At 40.8% G+C, this 18,729-nt stretch overlaps 1 protein-coding gene across 2 annotated transcripts in view; it reads right to left on the bottom strand.

Annotated features, from left to right (window-relative positions):
• Window positions 1-357: 357 nt before the first annotated feature.
• LOC136424209 (rhodopsin, GQ-coupled-like) overlaps window positions 358-18,729 on the bottom strand; it is a 70,513-nt gene continuing 52,141 nt past the window's right edge. For both annotated transcript variants that reach the window (XM_066412729.1, XM_066412730.1), the window contains 3 exons: window positions 7,080-7,295; window positions 3,187-3,300; window positions 358-2,159 (listed from right to left, as the gene is read on the bottom strand). In XM_066412729.1, coding sequence (XP_066268826.1) covers window positions 1,229-2,159; window positions 3,187-3,300; window positions 7,080-7,252 — 1,218 coding nt within the window. In that variant the 5' untranslated portion in view covers window positions 7,253-7,295 and the 3' untranslated portion in view covers window positions 358-1,228. The remainder of the gene's footprint in view (window positions 2,160-3,186; window positions 3,301-7,079; window positions 7,296-18,729) is intronic.

Genomic DNA, 18,729 nt, shown 5'->3' with positions numbered 1-18,729 from the left:
AGCTAAATCAACATGACCTTATGGGCTCGGCTTGCTAATACGCAATGAAGATCTTCTGTGGGTGCAATGCAGGTTCGGATCGCTATGCGGCACTGATGAGACGTTCTAGTTATAAGCGATAAAGTTAAAATTTCATATGAAAACCAGTTGATCATCCCGCTGAAAGCATCGGCTTTTTCAGCTCTGCGCCATAAAAAATTATAAGTATTTTTATCTACATGTCTTACAACTTGAAGGTAGAAATGATTACAAATTATCAATCAATCAATGAATCAATGAATCAATCAACCAACGAATGAATTGATTACCTAATCAATCAAATCACCTTAGAATCAAACAAGAAACTTGGAGCCAAGGTAATTTCCGAGATCTTTAATTCATGCAATTTCGTGTCTTTTGTTATGTAGAGGCATGATGTGCTACGTCGCCGTACATTTGTTGTTTCATAAATATTGTATTGTAAGAGCTATAACGTTCCCTTTCCCAGATTATTGAGTGTCAAGAAACCACTTAACTCTTATATTACTTTATGTTATACCGGGGCGGGATAACATTCGATACGGGTGTTTCGGACCAGTATATGTTTTACCGTATATTGCCCGGGGTCCGAAGTCGTATTGCCCCGGGCTTCCATCGAATGATTCGAACGCGCTTCGCGTGCGCCTGTGGTGTTGAATGTTCGAATACCGGATTCGGACATTGGAATTGAATGTTGTTGCAATATTTTGTTAGATGGCATAAAATTCTCTTCTGACGCATTTTACATAGAATTTTTTTTCTGGTGGGTACGACAGTGGTAAATTTCAACACGGTGTATTCCGCATCACCTTCCCGCGGATACCTCGGGCGATACGGAATACACCGTGTTATGTTATTTATTTACAATTCAATATTCATTGACGTCGACTTTCATAAGGTCTACTACAGCTATAGCCTATACCTACTAACAAACAAGTGGGTACAACAAATAAGTAAAACTACATAACTACCATCTGAATAAATAAACATGTCGAGTTTAACGTATCATTTACACTATTGTCAAAAGTCTAAACATTCTTCAATTTTTTTACCGAACATTGTACACAGTAAGGGATATCTCCTCGTAGACTGTAATGGAATGTAAATCTGATTGACATTTTGTGCAAATGAAATCCCACAGAGTACGACATAAGCCCAGTTTACACACAAGTTTTCGGAGTTGACTTGTAATGTCTACGCACGGTAACTCTCATACCCAGGTTTCTTGATGTGACGCTGTATCTTGAAGTCCAAATTCCTTCCCGAGGCTCAAGATAGAGTTGGTTCTTTCCGCTAGCCGCTCGGTGACAGCAAGACTGACCAAACAGGTCTCCCGTGACGCGGAATAGGCGATGGGTGATTGTATATCATTGTCCATATCGGAACATCGACATATTTCTGCCGACTTCGTACAGCGTTCCCGCACTAATGGTGAAGGCACTATCAAACCGTCCCCTGTATATGCGGTCTGTTTCTTCGTCTGTGCGTTTGCGAAAAGGGCCTTCCGGAAACTTGGTATGGAGAACACGTACACGACTGGGTTAATGAGTACAGTCACCTTAGCCAACAGAGCGGCTGCGAATACAGCCTGGCTTGGAGCAGGGAAACCGCTGAGGCCCAAGCTAGCCACGACAGCGTAAGGACAGAAACACAGGCAAAATGACGTAGTTATGATGCACCCTGTCACGGCTGATTTGACTTCAGACCTCGACTCCGACTTTTTTAGTGGGGACATGATATTTCTTTCCTTTGCACGCTTTCTAACGGTGGTAAAGACACGAATGTAGCAATAGGTTATGATAAGTAGGGGGAATCCAAACGCACCAATCACAAGCATGATGACATGCGCTCTAGTAGCGTCGTCCGTGGACAGGTAGTCGAACGTGCAGCTGATATCAGTCTTCTCCCTTACGTAGCGCCCCCAGCCGACAAGCGGTGGACCTGCAAGGAGTAGCGAGTAGGCCCACACTGCGGAGACTGCGCCAAGAAGTGTCCGTTGGGTGAGGATCGTCAGGGACTTCATGGGTTTGGTGATGGTGAGGTAGCGCTCGACAGCGATGGCGACCAGACTGCTAATACTGGCGACACTGCCGACTCCCACCACAAACCCCTCCACTATGCAGCTTTCTTCAGACGGAAATCTGGCGAGAAACATCATACCACTCTTGTAAAGGCTATACTGGTTTTATGATATGGATGTAATCCTCTTGGCACTTATTTCATTCATAACCTATATCTATTTATTCAAACCCGGAAACTGAAATTTACTTGTTTATTCATTCGCGTATGTGCAAGTGTTTAAAACAAAGATATACAGGGCAAAAAAAAACATGCAGGGGGGGGGGGGGGGAGAAGCCTAGGTGGCTTTTCTTGGGCCTCCCCTCGAAACTTGACAATAGGCATTATATCATAAATTGTACATAACTAAAAACTAAGGAAGATTAACGATAGAAAATAAGTTGAACTTATACCATGAATCTTAATAAATGAATAGATACGAGGAAATACAAAATGGATGTTAATGTATTAAACATAATAAAGTACGCTGATACGATCAATACTAAACATAATTAACAAATTTTGAAGAAGTAGACCACAAATGAAACAAAATATTAATCATAAGATATCAATAAATGCGCAGTGAAAGGCTTGCACCTCCCTGAATTGTGTTTAGTTTGACACAGTGGGTAACAATAACATTAAAACTGAGAAAAGAGGCACAGTTTGCCATTTGTATCCGTCTACTGAGTTGTTTTGGGCAATCTACGGCAATTTTGCTCAATTTGCATCTTCTTTGAAAATTGATACGCGGATGTGATCCATATCATTAAGTCAGCGAGGGCTAATCAAAATGAAAACGAAAAGGTCACCGTCGCAAGACTACGCACATCGTGTGATGGTTGCCATAGTATCAAGAATATGAAGTATTAATCACGTAGCAACTATAAAATAGAAACGCACCATGACGTCCTTTGTAAAAGCCTCTGGCCTTGTTGCAACCCTTTTATCAACGCGGGCATAACAAATTGCCCAGAAAGAGCTTGACGGCCAATATATTAGAGCATTATGAAGAGCTCATATGTAAATGTTTTGCTTACGTAATTACGATTATTTTCGTACACGCGCCATCTTGCGTGTTTTCCCTTTAATGCAAAGTGAAGTACCTACCCGTGGCTGAGACTCCTGGTGACGATGATAGGACAGTACACCAGGCACACAGTCAGGTCCGTCAGGCACAGGTTAGCTATCAGGTAGTTCTTGGGTCTCCGTACACTGTGATTTCTGAAAGAAAGAAACGGTACATCCCATACTTATGCTTCGGTCCCATTTCCAATCCGGGACCCGGCCGGGCTGTGCATATCAAGAAAATACACAATATATGGTTAAGAGTAATTTTTCACGTTTTGTGTCTTTTGCTGTCTTTCATATCATATTTTTCGTTCCCAGGAGCTGCCTGGCCGGACCTCTGCTGAATCCCCCGTCACAAATAAGAAATTCAGCTCGGCCGACGTGTTGGCGAGCTTCAAATGTGCATTTTCGGCCGAAGTACGGCCGACGTCCTGTCGATTACGCGGGCTCCGGGCGATTTTTAGAAATCAAAGTTAATCCAAATATTGGCCTTTTACCAGGTTAGTCGATACTGACTTCGCCCATGTCCAAGAGATGGTAACATCTCCTGGGGGATTATCAGTTTTTAGTGTTCGACGGACGTCGCCCGAGATTTTTATTGGAAAATACGGTCGACGCTCGGGCGATTCTGAAATTTGGCGAGCTTCGGGCAATCTACAAGTTCGGCCGACGCTCGCATGAATTGTGACGCCGGCTTTAGCACTCGGCAATTATGGGAAAGTGTGCGAGTTGTAAACACACCACTGCCAGTTAGGTCATGTTAATTTGATTATACAGATAACATCCAAGGGCACTCCAAAACTGATGCGAGCATGCAAAAATACGACGTCGTTGTGATGTGAGAACTCACTGAAAATCGTCGCCAGGGTTTTTGTAGGCTCGCGAATCTAAGGGAATCATCGTGCGTTTTTGTACAGTTTTAAAATGCTCAAAGTATGAATTCATCACGCAAATGGACTAAATAGTGTTAGTAAATGTCACTACCATAAAGATTTCAGCATTTTTTTAATTTTCATATTTTGGGCCCTAATGTTGCTTTGGTTGCCTTTAAGATGACAGGTGGCAAGAATTCAGGTTATTGGCGTTTTAGAAAATTGGTCACGCAGTTCAGTGACATTTCTTATTGCTCAAAAGCTTTCAACTTTTCGGCTAAAAGGAGACTGGCCTAATCATCTATTGATTTTGTTGCCATGGCAACATAGAGAAGCGTACATTGTGTCTTGCTTTTAAGATTTCTACTTCTAGATCTCGGCTAAAAAGGCACTTACTTAATTACCGATTGGTTTTGTTTCCATGGCAACTAAGAGAAGCCGATATTCTGTATTGCTTTCAACTTCTCGGCTCAAAGTGCATGGACTAGTTACTGTTTGGTTCCGCTAACATGGCAACAAAGAGAAACTGACATTCTATCTTGCTATTAAGCTTCTTACCTCTCGGCTTGAAGTTAATTGCCTAGATATCTATTAATTTTGTTGCCGCGGATACAAAGGAAATAGTTACCTGCCCTTGCGTGGGAGAAATTGCATTAGTCAGATTCATATAAACGTTTGATCTACAGACTCACGTTTTAAAGATTCAATCATACGTTCTATCGGGTAATTTCCCCCCCGGCAATTTGATTACCACGTGCACGGTGCGCTGCATGTAATTAAATACCTTCAATCTATGCCGACAGAAAAGGTTTTAAATCCGAACACTGTTTATGTAGATTAAGTTTACTGCAATTAGAAAATAAGACCGTAATCTTTTTACCTCAACATCTTCATGATTGGTTCGATCTCCTTTACAAAAGTTGGAATCGTAATTCATTTTGCTATGATTATATTCACTTTTCTGGCTTTCCAATATTTATAGAATGCCAGCCTCCTTTTCAAAGATTGGCTTTCTTGCAATGAATACTAGTATATGAAAGGAGTTAGCATGTACAGTAAGCATAGTGTATTTCTCGGAATAACGGAAAACGAAGGTCAAGTACGATAAGTCCTGGCGACTTTCTACGGTACTGCAGCAAAATTTATGACTCCCCAAAACACAACCGTCAACCAGCAGCCAACCCATTCCAGACCTCCCTTCCATAGCTGAATGTTTTGAACATTTCGACTGGCGCAGTCGACTACAAGTCAACCGCCCGAACACCAGCCGCCCAAAGCCGATCACAGACGACCAAGCTCCTGAAACACTCCCAACCGTTAACCATGGTTCTGGGAAGGTCGGAAGGCCATGTTCGGCAATGTGTGACCGGGGCTTAACGGACATGAAGAGCACCGCTTGGGAATGAGGAATTTGCCAATGCCTTCGCTTTTGCTAACACACAAAGAGGCTAGTTTTACCTTCAATGAGAAAGGGACAGATAGTTCGATCTAGATAATGATGCGCCAATATCACACAGAGGACACTTGTCCCGACTTTATGTAACGGTCTTTCGCCGCAAGCTCCACACAGTGACTACTCTCTACAAACTGTTCAACGGACGTTGTCCACCTCACTTACAAGGTCTTCTGCCATCCACCAGATCATCATCCATTGATTCTAGATACTCCCTAAGAAACGGAAACAATCTCTCTTTGCAAATGCCAAAAAGTGTGAGAACCCAGGGGGCCTTTTTCTATAGAGCCACCCAACTGTGGAACTCCCTTCCATCCGACACACGGACTGCCCCCTCACTCTCTACTTTTAAAACTATGGCATGGAAGTCACTGGGGGACCCCTTCTCTGTTTAAATCTCCCCGATTTAGTACGAAGTAACTAATTATCCCAATGTACAATCCGTATCTGTATCTTCTCCCTTTTAGATTTTATAGTGGTATTCATAGAATGTTTATGTATATTGATTCACGGTAAAAGTTGTAAGATTGTATGTGTGTATGATTTATTTTTAACTAATGTAACTATTGTATTTTATCATGTACTTTTGCAGGAAGGCTGGCCCTTTGTAATAGCAATAGCAAGTCGGGCAGCCTTGGCTGCTGTACATTGTACGCAGCCGAACAAATGAATAAAAATAAATGATGTACAAGAAGACAGTCTTGGCCTTTTAAAGACAAAGTAAGGACCGTAAGTTAGTTCAGTGCTCAGAAGATGTCTCTTGACATTTCACTCAGAAAACTCGTTACAAAGAAGAACCATTATCATACCACACTTAAAACGTCCCATGCTGAACACTGCAACCTCTCAATAAGCGTCAAAGTGGGATGATTTGGTCTCTCCAAACATGCGGGATCACGATTCAGTAGACCGCCTGGGCTTTACGCTGCCTGTACTGTTTTCATTTTCTTTTCTACGGTCCAACCATTAGCTATCATTTACATAGTCAGAATCCACGACAATCCAGTGCAAAAAGTGTGGGCAACCGAACGCTTCAGACTCTAATGTCGTAGCCACACGGGCTCTCACACTTGCTTGACTGTGAGAATACAGATATATTTGAAAAAGAAGGACTACCAAGACATAGTCATACTTAAAATGAATCTCCTTTAAAAAGACCTAAACTTTGTGAGCCAGGCAGAGTATACGGATAAACACGTATAACACCTACTAAGATAATTCCACCAGGGTACATAATTCCGTCACCCTGAAAAGATACATCCCAACATATCTAGAACCCAGCGTCCCCCGACATATATACTCCTGTAAATGTAAGCAATGCATATCTGCACTAGAGATCTCTCAAATCCACTGTTTTTTTAAAGTGGCGGATTTATGTAACCCGACGGATTAATGTTACTGGAGGTTAACTCTTGTAAAACTGATCTGCCGAACGAAGGCATGGTCAAATGTGAAAAAGATCTCCTATAAAAAGACCTTAACTTTGTGAATCTAGTAGTTTTTACGGACAAACTATAAACAAAAATTGCAAAACTGACCTGTAAAACATAGTCAAATGTGACGGATTAACGTAACCTGCGGATTAATGTTACTGGAATAAAACTTACCTGCAGAACGCGTACAGGGCGACGACGTTCCCGATGACTCCGATGAGCCCGAAGACGAGCATCATCGAGCCGAAGATGATCTGCATGGTGGCGTCCTTCGGACTCAGCTCGGGCTGGTCCGTCCGGTTCGCCGGCAGAGACACGTTGGTGAGGCTGTGGCTCATCTTGTCCATCTTAGTCCTATCTTCGTATTCTTCTTAAGGCTTTCTGTGACGGCTGAATAAATAATACTGGCGTTATTACATGCTACGTACATTCATTAAGTATCTAATTATCTGCAGAGTAGTTCCCATCTTTGCCCTCACACTTTGTATGAGTGTACATTCTGTGACGGCTGAATAAATAATACCGGCGTTATTAAATACTACGTACATTCATAAAATATCTGATCATCTACACATATCCACAATGGAGACAAGAGTCCATCTTCGCAAATTTCGAAGTCTTAAGGCTTTCTGTGAAGCCTGAGTACAGAAGACTGTTATTAACACTATGTTAACCTTGTTTTTAGGTAGTGCAAGTTAGGTTATAAGTATGTTGAATTGTATTTTTACGTAGTCCTTCTTCTCTGTATATTGAATAATATGGGCCAGGTGCCTGAAAGAAAGTTGAAAATTGAAAAATTTAAATTAATTACATACTGCACAGAAAGCTGCGCAGGAGACGTCTGAACCTTGATGCAGTCCACTCGACCCTACGTCAAGGAGACCTTGGAGGCTGAGTATCATTTTTAAAGTAGCCGATTATCTGAAGTAGTTTTCACCTTACACTACGTATTCTTCCTAAAAGCTTCTGCGACGGCTGAATTAATAAAACTAGTGCTATTACATACTCCGCACATCTATAAAGTGGCTGATTATATGCAGAGTAGTTTCCCCATCTTAGCCCTCTTACACTACGTATTCTTCTTAAAGCTTTCTGTAACCACGGAAAAAGTGTTATTATAGACTATGTACATTTATAAAGTAGCTGATTATCAGCAGAGCATTTCACATCTTTGCCCCCTAAGATTCTTTTTAAAGATTTCTGTAACCGTTGAAAAAAAGTGTTATTTTATACTTTGTACTGCTATTACTTACTACGTACATTTATAAAGTAGCTGATTATATGTAGAGTAGCTTCACCACCTTAGCCCTCTTAAAGCTTTCTGTAACGGCCGATTAAATGTTATAACATACTATGTACATTTTTAAAGTAGCTTATCAATCTTTGCTACCGAAAGTGGTTTTGTGTTAGCGGTTTTTCTAAAGGCTTTTTGCTATCGCTGAAAAATAAAATCAGTGTTAATATATGCTACGTACAATTATGTAAAAGCCGCTTTGTCACATGAGTAATTTTCCACCTTATGATTAGAGAGAGAAGAAAAAAGAGTGCATACGGCCAGCATTAGAATCTTTGAGGCGGCCGTCTAGACCTATATTTAGCGGGGAACCGTGAAAGAAATACGTAATGCAAGCCTTCTGGGGGTGAAACGGAAATCCAACGCAGTAAAAAATGATTTGGCCCTGAAATCAATCTGTTCTAATACACTAGTTTGCCTGTTCTTACTAGTATCATAAACTAAGCGGTTCTACACAAAAGTTCTCTATTTCAAGGATATGTTAGGAGACTGGCTTTACCAAACGAAAAACACTGAAAAGATACGAATTGTCAATTGAATAAACAAATTTCTCTTGCAATTGAAAATGTCCATGTTTCGTGTAAAAATTGTGCAGCCGATTTGTTAAACAGGAATTTTTCAAATAAAATCCCAAATTTGCCAATCTCATATTCCTCGCTTCGTCTAATACGCCTTTTGCGTATTTTAGTGTAGCTAAAGAGATCAAACATAACTATTGAAAGCTACCATCTTACCGATAGAGAAAGCTCCGCGTCCTTCGTTGCTCTGCGCAAGATCTCAGATCTCAGAATGGTCCGTGTAATGGCTATGCCCATATCACAAGAATGACCCAAACGGATATGGTGTTTTACATAACGGATGTTCCATTACAGCGTAGGGGTTTTCAGTTTTTATACAAATATCTTAATTTGCTTCTTTGGTAAAATAAACGGTGTGGTATGCGTCAAGGTCATTGCTAAAAAGACGATTGGAGTATGTACGCAGTATGTACATTTTATGCTTCTTATATACACGAGTAGTGCTATATCTTAGTCCGACCATACTTCTTAGTCCTCTTATCTATGGCTAACATTGTGGACGGAGGTGCAAGGCCAAAATTGGACTCTATAGCCACATGAGGACACACATGCGACCCAACCCAATGATAGATAAGTAAAGCGGTCCTCGTCAGATTGACAGACGAACCAACATCTATAGCTTCCTGCGACCGCTAAAATGATAACGCGTAAGACTAGTGTTACTATATATTATGTACGTTTACATAATTATACGGTAGATGCAGAAATGTTCGCGGTGGTTTTAAGTTTGCGGCTTTCGCAGAGACCGTTTCACCGCGAATCTAAAACCACCGCGAACACTCCATTTTCACCTTAGCGCGAAATAAAAACCACGTCTTCGTGTCCAAGTAGGTTTATGAAATTTACGTCTTCCAAGCAGTGCGCCTTTTATCTCTTCACCAGATCCTTTCGGAAGAAAAACTCTCACCACTAGAACCGCAAACATAGGACGGACAATTTCAACAGAATACCCCTCACCAATTTATTTGGTTGGAGATTAAATCATTCTACGGATGAAACGAAATCCCAATTAACCCACTAGCCTATGCAGTGATTTCACCAATGTAAACGCCTGTTTTTTCTGTTTGATCGGGATTACAGATAATATGAGAGAGGTTAGAATAGTCTATCATCCAGCAAAGGTGGATTCTAAAAATGGGTCGAAACGATTCTCTGGGCATTAACACTCAGTCACGAACGCCCACACAAATTTTCCGACCATGTTCCTTCCTTCGTTCATTTAGTCATTCCTAGTGGCACATATGGCAGCATCTTTTTTGCTGTTCCAGTTGCAGGCTATATTTTTACAGGGAGGGGTTGCTAGCCTTTCCACTTTAACATGCTCGAGGCACCTCTATACGTTCCTTCCTAAAGATAAAGTAGCCCACCATCAAGACAAAGCGGATAAGAAATAAAAAATGAAAGTCAAGAACAGCCACACAAACGTTTGCCAACAGTGTACTACTCCAATTCCTCGCATAAACGAAACCAACGTACAAGATAGAACCACAAGGAATACGCGGGATTCTCCGATTATGAGGAAAAACGTATATGAGTAAATTCGCCTTTTTTGTCAGGTAACGTAAGCTTATGGCAATCGGATACAGGATAATATTCGGACGGAAATCTTCTATCTTATTTACTTACCGATGTTGTTTTCTACAAGATCTCCACTACTGTCCAGCCTAGCTAAATCACTCTTCTAGCAGATCTTCTACCGGTTAGGCCCCTAGAATGAGGGGAGGTGCTCCAAGAAGACCCGGACAAGTAGAGTTTGTACGTCAATGAAGGTCAAACATCCAGGTACTAAGATACGCAGGTTAACAGTTACTGAAGCAACTTAATAGAATTTAGAAACGGTGAAACGTTCAGGTAGCATCCAGTATATTTCGTCAGAGACACTGAATAAGATGAGAGTTTTTGTGTCACATAGACGACGTTCTGACTACCTGGTCCTTCAAAGAAAATGTCTAGTGGCACCGCCTGTAGCTGTCTGATCGTTGTATAAGATTTATACTGGATGTTCCATTATAAAGCAGCGTAGGGGTAAGCCTTTCTTTTTAAACCCTCTCTCTTTTTTCTTGCTCTTGTTTTTCAAACGACAAATTCAATGTGTACTTCATCTACAAAGAGACAAATTAATAATGTTGTTGAGAAAAGTACACTTACGCCAGGAACAGTCAAATTGAAAAAAAAATGTTTCTTAAGGTCCCACCTTTGAGGTTTATTGTCCACACATGAATTTCTCGTCCTTGGCAATTGACACATTGTCCGTCCCTAGCAACAGTTTGTATTTAAATGGCCTGATTTAAGTAAAATAAACTGATAATTTGATACGTGCAGTCCAGCTGACGACTGCCCATCGGGTTGCTTGTACGAATATCAGTAGCTAATTACAACTCTGGCATCAATCTATCTTTAATGATTCAAATTTATGCCCGAAGGATATCCATAATTGTTGGGTGTGACGTCTTCTTTCCAGGCAGCGGAAAATGAAATAGTCCACATTTTCCCATGTGACACGAAAGCTATGCGTTATTGAAATTGCTTCAACGAGCATAAGTTGGCAAATACATTAACAGCGTCAGCTAGTTAGTGTACCCAGTTTCCGTGAGCCTCTGTATCTCCCAAGTTTCCGGTAATCTCTGTACAGCTAGGACTACTAATTCTGAACCCCAGGCCAAAATGTCAGATAACTGCCTATCAGGATGCTAATAAAAAGTGGCGTCCTCAATCTATCTTTAACGATTCAAATTCATGCCCGAAGGATATTCATAATTGTTGGATGTGACTTCTTATTTCCAGGCAGCGGAAAATGAAATATCCCATATTTTGCGCATTTTCCATGTGACACGAAAGCTATGAGTTACTGAAATTGCTTCAACGAGTATAAGTTGGCAAACACATTAAGCCCCCCTCTAGATGTCACTGGACCCGCGGCACGCTGGCGGCGTCGCTGCGTCCTTAATTGGGTTTGTGTTACCCTTGACTTTATAATCGGAATATCATTCAAAACGTACAAGTATGACCAAAAAGAAAACAAAACAAAACACACAAAACTTAAAAAACGATTTGTATTTTGTCGATGGAATTTGTTGAGTGCTTTGTCCATTCGATCGGCCGCAGCAACGCCGCCGGCGTGCCGCGGGTCCAGTGACATCTAGAGGGGGGCTTACTGTGTTTGCCAAGGGCTTAAGCGACATCAGCTAGCTAGTGTAACAAGTTTCAGGGAGCCTCTGTATCTCTCAAGTTTCCTTGAATCTCTGTACAGCTAACATTACTAATCCTGAACCCCAGGCCAAAATGCCAGAATGTCTAACCTTGAGATGAGGAAAATCTCAACAAAGTGTTCTACTACATCTTGAGCTTCTCAGTGTCTTAGTGCTTTTATCTCTTATCAATTAAAGACAGCGCATAATCCGCGAGAAAGAAGAAGTAGCCTTTTAAGCTAATATTCAAAAAAATACTTACGGATGCACAGTATCCATCCGGCCACCGTATGGCTAAACAATATCCTACGGTGGCCAGATGTATATTGTTTAGTCCATGGATACTGTCATGTCTCCATAGATATCTCTATAGAGATGACTTTTAGGCTATAACGCTTACATCGTGACCATGGCAGCATTGAATCTGTTTATTTATTCATTAATCTTTTGGAGTGCTAGTGGTCCCTTCGATCAATAAACTGTATTGAGTAACTGATTTCCAAGGAGACCTTACAAAATCAAAACAAATCAGGATACGAAACAAGGATAACATTAACATAGTTAACAATAATGATATAACATAAGCAGAAAAAAATCAAACATTGGAGTAATAAATAATGCAAAATCAGAATAGCTGCTTCAGCTGAAGCCCTACATGTGTGTCTTGCGATATGTTCACGACAACAAGTTGAGGGTATTCTGGAGACCGTCATGCGTGTGTCGTACAAGATTCAGCGGTATTATGACGGAAATGTTGCTGTTTACAGTAGATTCTTGTCGACGATTCGTTCTGGCATGGTCTCTCCGAAATTTGTACGACACCAAAAATATACGACGTATTTACCTGTCCCTATCGCTACAGTAATGCTTCTGTTGTTCATCTGTATCTGTATCTATATGGCTGGTATAACCGCCATCGGCGTAACACACAAACTTCGCAGTTACGCGGCACGGTAGCAGCTGGTTATATTACACTGAACGACCTTTGCGGTTTTGTACATCTAACCGTATACATAACCGTTCTAAATGGAAACTATGCGGCTACAGCTCTTTCTGAAGATACGGCCTGAGTGTGTACGGTTGTCTTCAGGTTGCCCACTAATATTTGCCGTATACATAACCGTTGTTTGATGTTACCTAGTGAGGATGCTCCTACAACACTAAACGCTTGGTGGACTCTATTCCAGTCCTTGCTAGCAGCACTGGGCTCATGAATCAACTGTCGGCGTTTTTTCTTTGGTGATAACTAAGTATACGGAAAGCTTTGTAACTACCGCCGACCAATTCCGTTTAAAGAGGAAACAATCAGACATCGTAAATTCATACTTAACTACCTTAGAATCTGCTTTGAAGGCTAGCTCAGGGTACTAATGATATCCGGTAGCGAAGAAGAAAGATCGCTGATAATTATGGTACGGCACGTGTACCGGGGGTGTGATGTTTTGTATTCACTCGGATAAGAACTATCGGTTACCGTTATTTCGAAGTCGTGAATTGATACCCGGTCTTTCGAAGCTATAATTTTGATAACCACTGTCAATTATGGAAAGTGGTGGGTCTTATGATTGAGATTGTTACCGCTTACTTTCAAATTATTGTGTTTCAACGCTGTTTTTGCAAATCGTTAGCATAATAATCGATGGTAATTTCATTGTTATGGTTCAAAATCAAGTACAAGTAAGCATTTGAGATTTGCACTGACGTTTAGATATCACTATAATTTCTTTTATAATGAAATATGATCAGAAATGTACAAACTTCAAGATTGTAGCTTGCCGGGTTCTTGCTGGAAAACGTATGTTTAATAATGCAGTGTAAATTTGTAAATGCCCTCATTATTTTGTTGAAATTTTGATCAAATGTTATTATAGTTGGTTTATATTGTTTTTTGCCATATTTATTTGCCACTGATCAGTCACTATTGGTTCTTTTTGTTATTTATGTTCTGATAGTTTTGTTGATATGGACTTTTCATATTCATTTGTCAACATAAGTTCTGTTTGATTTCAATGTTCTGTAATCTCTGGTTGATATTGATTTTGTGATATTTATTTACCAATGATACTATTATCATTATTTTATGGATATTACTTATATCTACACAGTACCTCATTTCTGTTTCGACCTTTTCTTATAGTTTTGGATCCGTAGCTTATGGTTATTTTCCTGTACTTTGTTTTTCTCTTGTTTTGTATTATGTGTTGTTCACTTTATGAAAAAAATGTGAAAAATTGCCCTCATTCTGACGATGAAAGAAATAGACTTTTTGAAACAGATGAGTCACAATCTCCTTCAGCTTTCGCAATCAAGAAAACCTAAAAAAGGTTACATTTCTACAAACGTCTACTATACATTTGACGCCAAGTGGCGGAAGCTGTCGCATTCGTTCGTAACTCGGCTGTTCGTGTCAGAGAATCACATCATTAAGCTTAAGGCACTGCTCCGTTCGGAGGCCTTTCCGTCGAGTCCATTCCGGCGACATTACTGTAAACTTGTTTTTTAGATGTATTGTTGATGTGTATGTGTCTGTCTGTCAATATGGGCCGTCGAGCCCGAAATAAACAATAAATAAAAGCACAAAATCCTCATATTATTAAAACGTGGGACCAGTCATCAGCCACTGCCTTCAAGGAAGAAGTCAAACTCCAAATAAGGCCATGTTGATTTGATTATATGGATGACATCCTCTTGGAACCCCAAAAATGATGCGAGCGTGCGAATAAAAAAGAATAAAAAAATGTTGCCTTCATTATGAAATCTACGTGGTCAGGAAGGATGAACAAATGACTAAACACACGGAGAATGGTATAACCAATAATGGATTCTTCATTTTACTTTTTTCACGTCTTCTACTTTGAGTTTGGCATTTTAGACATTAGTATCCGTTTTCCAAAATATTTTTTTGCAATTTACGGCATGAATCTTCCCATTTTATACTGCGTTGCACGATTTACAGAATGGTAGAAATTTCTTTTTCTTTGGAAATGGACAAAAATTGATGTGCGCGTTGATGTCATCCATATAATCAAATCAACATGGCCTAATGTAGTAACATCAGATAGATCTATATAGGCAAGACATTTCGCACTTTTTCCAAGTTATAGTATCCCCTTACATTTAGCCATCGGGCATGACTTGCAAATAGAGATAATATTGGTAACGATACACGGATAAGTTTTTAATGCTGTTTTTATAGGAGATGTTATAGATACCCAATTTCTGTACAGACTAGATAAGGATTTGTTACCTCGATTTTTTTCTCACAAATCTGTATAGCGCTTGCTGATTTGAATTGGTGCATTTGAGGTTGATATCGCTGTGTGGCGCTAATGATACAATGTTGAATCTGTCCATGAGCTCGAAAAGAAAGCCAAAATCTTAATAATTCAAAAGGGTCCATGCTTTCATTAAAGCCGAAAGCACCTATTTGGGCTATTTCATCCGGGACACCATTCTGCAGTGTGATTTTGCAAACAACTACTGCCACATGGACAAAAGCCGCGGGTCCAGTCGTCGGAGGTTCGAACCCCGATCGGGTCTGTTTTAAGGGATTGCGCTCGTCATTTTGGATGGTGACGTAAAGCCGGCTGATGAACTCGTGTATGTGGAGATTCAGGCGTTAGCCTCTAACGTCCAACCTCTGCACGTGAAAGAACCCAACACACTCATCGAGAAGAGTAGGGCGTCTCGCAGAGCTTGGCTTAAAACGTGAGGCCGTATTTCACTGATAGCTATTGAAAAAGTGAAATACCTTCTAGGCTGCGCCGTCGTTTACTGAAGGGGAGGGGGTGGGGCACTGATTTACGATTTTCAAAATATCGGGCTTAGGTTCTTGAGAGATCGATTTTGCCCGCGGGCATTTAGTTTGGCTCAGTCTGAGGTCCACCACTTTACTTCTATACTTGAACGAGAACGATTCATCAAAGCCTTGCACGTACGTAACAGATGACAAAGAAACAACGTGACAGCCAAAGGTAACATAATCTCACCACTCTCTCCTGAACAGTACTTATATCCAGGCTATCAATAATAAAACGGTGCACTAGACAACCAAGGAGGTTTAAATTCGAAGTGGTTAGACTACTTAAACAATATAACTGACAGCGTCGTCTACACTACTATAGGAGACGCTGTGTCTGATTGGGTGAAGTACAGATTTCAGATTTTAACTAACATTAAAAGAGGAAACTTTAAGTACGGCTTAAAGTAAAACATAGATAAAATAGCATATAAAGTACCTATATCAACTTCAGTATACAGTCTTTTCCCGCTTGTTTGGTTAAGGTACGTATGGAGAATTATCTTCGTCGATGTCCAAAATATAACGTTGTCCCACAAAAAAATTATTTCGTTGATGAGTAAAGGAAGTCAGCTACATTCAAACCCATCAACCTTCATCAAGCCGGGACGGGAACCGCTACAGACAACCAACCACCTTTGACCTGTTGCTGACGTCACACTTCAAGTGAAAACACACTGATCATGAGCAATCATGTCCTCAGTCATTCCAAAGAAAGCTGGCCGAAAAGGCAAACTTTTGCGTCGGAAACAATACCTTATATCAAAACAGATTAACTTTTATTCTAACACAATTTGATGTTGAGGCAGCACAAAATTTCACAGTAGGCGAGCCAAAGAACCTAACCTATCATAGGAATAGGTCTTGCATTTCTAAGAGTAGGGCTATTTGGTGAATCCAAATAATGATAGTGTCAACTTCAGGTACACGCCCTTTTTCACATATCTTATTCTGAAAATGTTTATTGGATCGTAAGAAACTTGGCAAAACAACACACGCACACACACACGCACATACACACACACACACACAGACACACACACACACACACTCACACACAGACACGCACAGACAAAAAAATTGTTTCTAGCAGTGACGTAAAAACCGGTAGGGCAAACGAAAAAAGATGGAGTTGCTAAAAGGATGCGAAATCTAACATAAATCTATCAGCACGGCTTAATCCATAAACTTCAGTCGTAATGGCCTAGAGCTATAAATCACGCCTTTTCTCGCGAGGTTACGGGAGGCCATCAACCTCATATTCGCGAATCACAAAATCTCAAAGGTCAGTAAGATGATATCTATTTTCCTTGATGAGCTTAGAGGGGTAGCTCAGGACACTTCTGTTATGGAAACATAGTATTATCATCACAAACTGGATTCGACGCGTTTTTGTAGTGTTATTGATGACCCATTTATACGACCTGTCCACTCCATACTGAAGATTCGTACATTAAGACTCTAAAGTGTGCGATGCTTTCACAGCGCGATCTCTTCCGTATTAGCTGGCATCACAGCTAAACCGCTAAGATCCTACAAAGTTAGCAGCAAACAAGGTGACTAAACGAGACAATGATTTATGTTGTCAGATAGGGTAACCAAACAAAGAAGTATCTTCTTTTTTGTCCAACACGATCATTTCATGAAGGGAGTAAAGGAAGTTATAGAGATCTTTTAAAGACTACTTCAAGACATCCTAAATTTTCTTAACCTCATTAACATACCTATTCAGAGTTTTGGTATAAAAACTGGTGTTCTCAGTGGATGCTGTCTGAAACGTCTGACTGTTTCAAAACTTTATCCAGTTGCTTGAGTAATTATTTTTGGCGGAAGTTATAGACATCCAAACCAGTCAACCTGTTTTGAGCCGGGACGGGGGTCACTACAGACTACCAGCCACCTTTGACCAATTGCTACCACCTTTGACCAATTGTTAACAAGGTAACTAAATGGGAGAATGATGTAATTTGTCAGGTAGGAACCATTGTGCTAGACTACTTCTAGATCTGATATTGCCTAATAGGATAGCTACACGACACTTACTTACTTAGTTCGAGCTCCCGCTCGAACCAATCCTGAGAGCTTCCTCCATAGCACCTTATCCTCCATGGCCCTTCGTAGTTCCTTAGATTCTTTTAAAGTTTGTGTCACTACGTAGATTGTCTAAGTAGGTGACCCTGGGTCTACCCCTACTTCTTTTTCCTTTAGTGGTAGGCTTCCAGAGAAGAAGATGGTGTGCAGAGATTTCGGGATGTCTAATACAGTGACCAGCCAGTTTCAGACGACAGGTGGTTCTTAAAGCCCTATCACACATAAACAATCATGTTCTCCTGACATTCTCCAGACCTAGTTGGGAGCAAATGGGCGTAGTGTGAGTTAGCCTTCTGAATTTTCAACGTAAGTTGATACAAGTTGAGAGTTCTCTTTGATGTCTACATGCTGATCGAGTCCGTGATGTGACAGTTATATCTGGTACAAGTCCAGTAGGAATAGACACATCAGTTACTAACTGGCATTTGAAAAAAAATGATTGGACTATTGGGAACATCTGGGTCGACAAAACAAAAAAATGATTGCATCCGTCGTTGTCTGTGTGACACAAACTCTTGCTGTTCAGAGCCGCAACGGCCCCTTTCTGACGCAAGGCCGACCAGTAGGTGGTCCGCTAGGGGCGCAATTTTGCCCGCCAACATCCGCTCACATGTGGCGGTGCTGTCATTTTTTGGGCAGTGTCAAGGACGCATGCAGAATCGTTAGTAATTAATAAGTTGTATCTGTATCTATATAGCCGGTATAACCGCCGTTCGGCGTAACAAACCTTCGCAGGCACGCGGCGCGGTAGCAGCTGGTTATATTACACTGAATGGCCTGTCACACCTAGTCTTTGCACATCTGACTGCAACCGTTCTTTAAAGCTATATAATGAGGATGCTCCTACTGTACTCGATGGCAACGAGTTCCATTC

This window comes from Branchiostoma lanceolatum, chromosome 18, assembly GCF_035083965.1.
Source record: "Branchiostoma lanceolatum isolate klBraLanc5 chromosome 18, klBraLanc5.hap2, whole genome shotgun sequence".
In the NCBI taxonomy this organism is placed as follows: Eukaryota; Metazoa; Chordata; class Leptocardii; order Amphioxiformes; family Branchiostomatidae; genus Branchiostoma; species Branchiostoma lanceolatum.
Note: the sequence above shows the minus strand (reverse complement) of the source record. Positions and strands in the feature narration are given on the sequence as shown.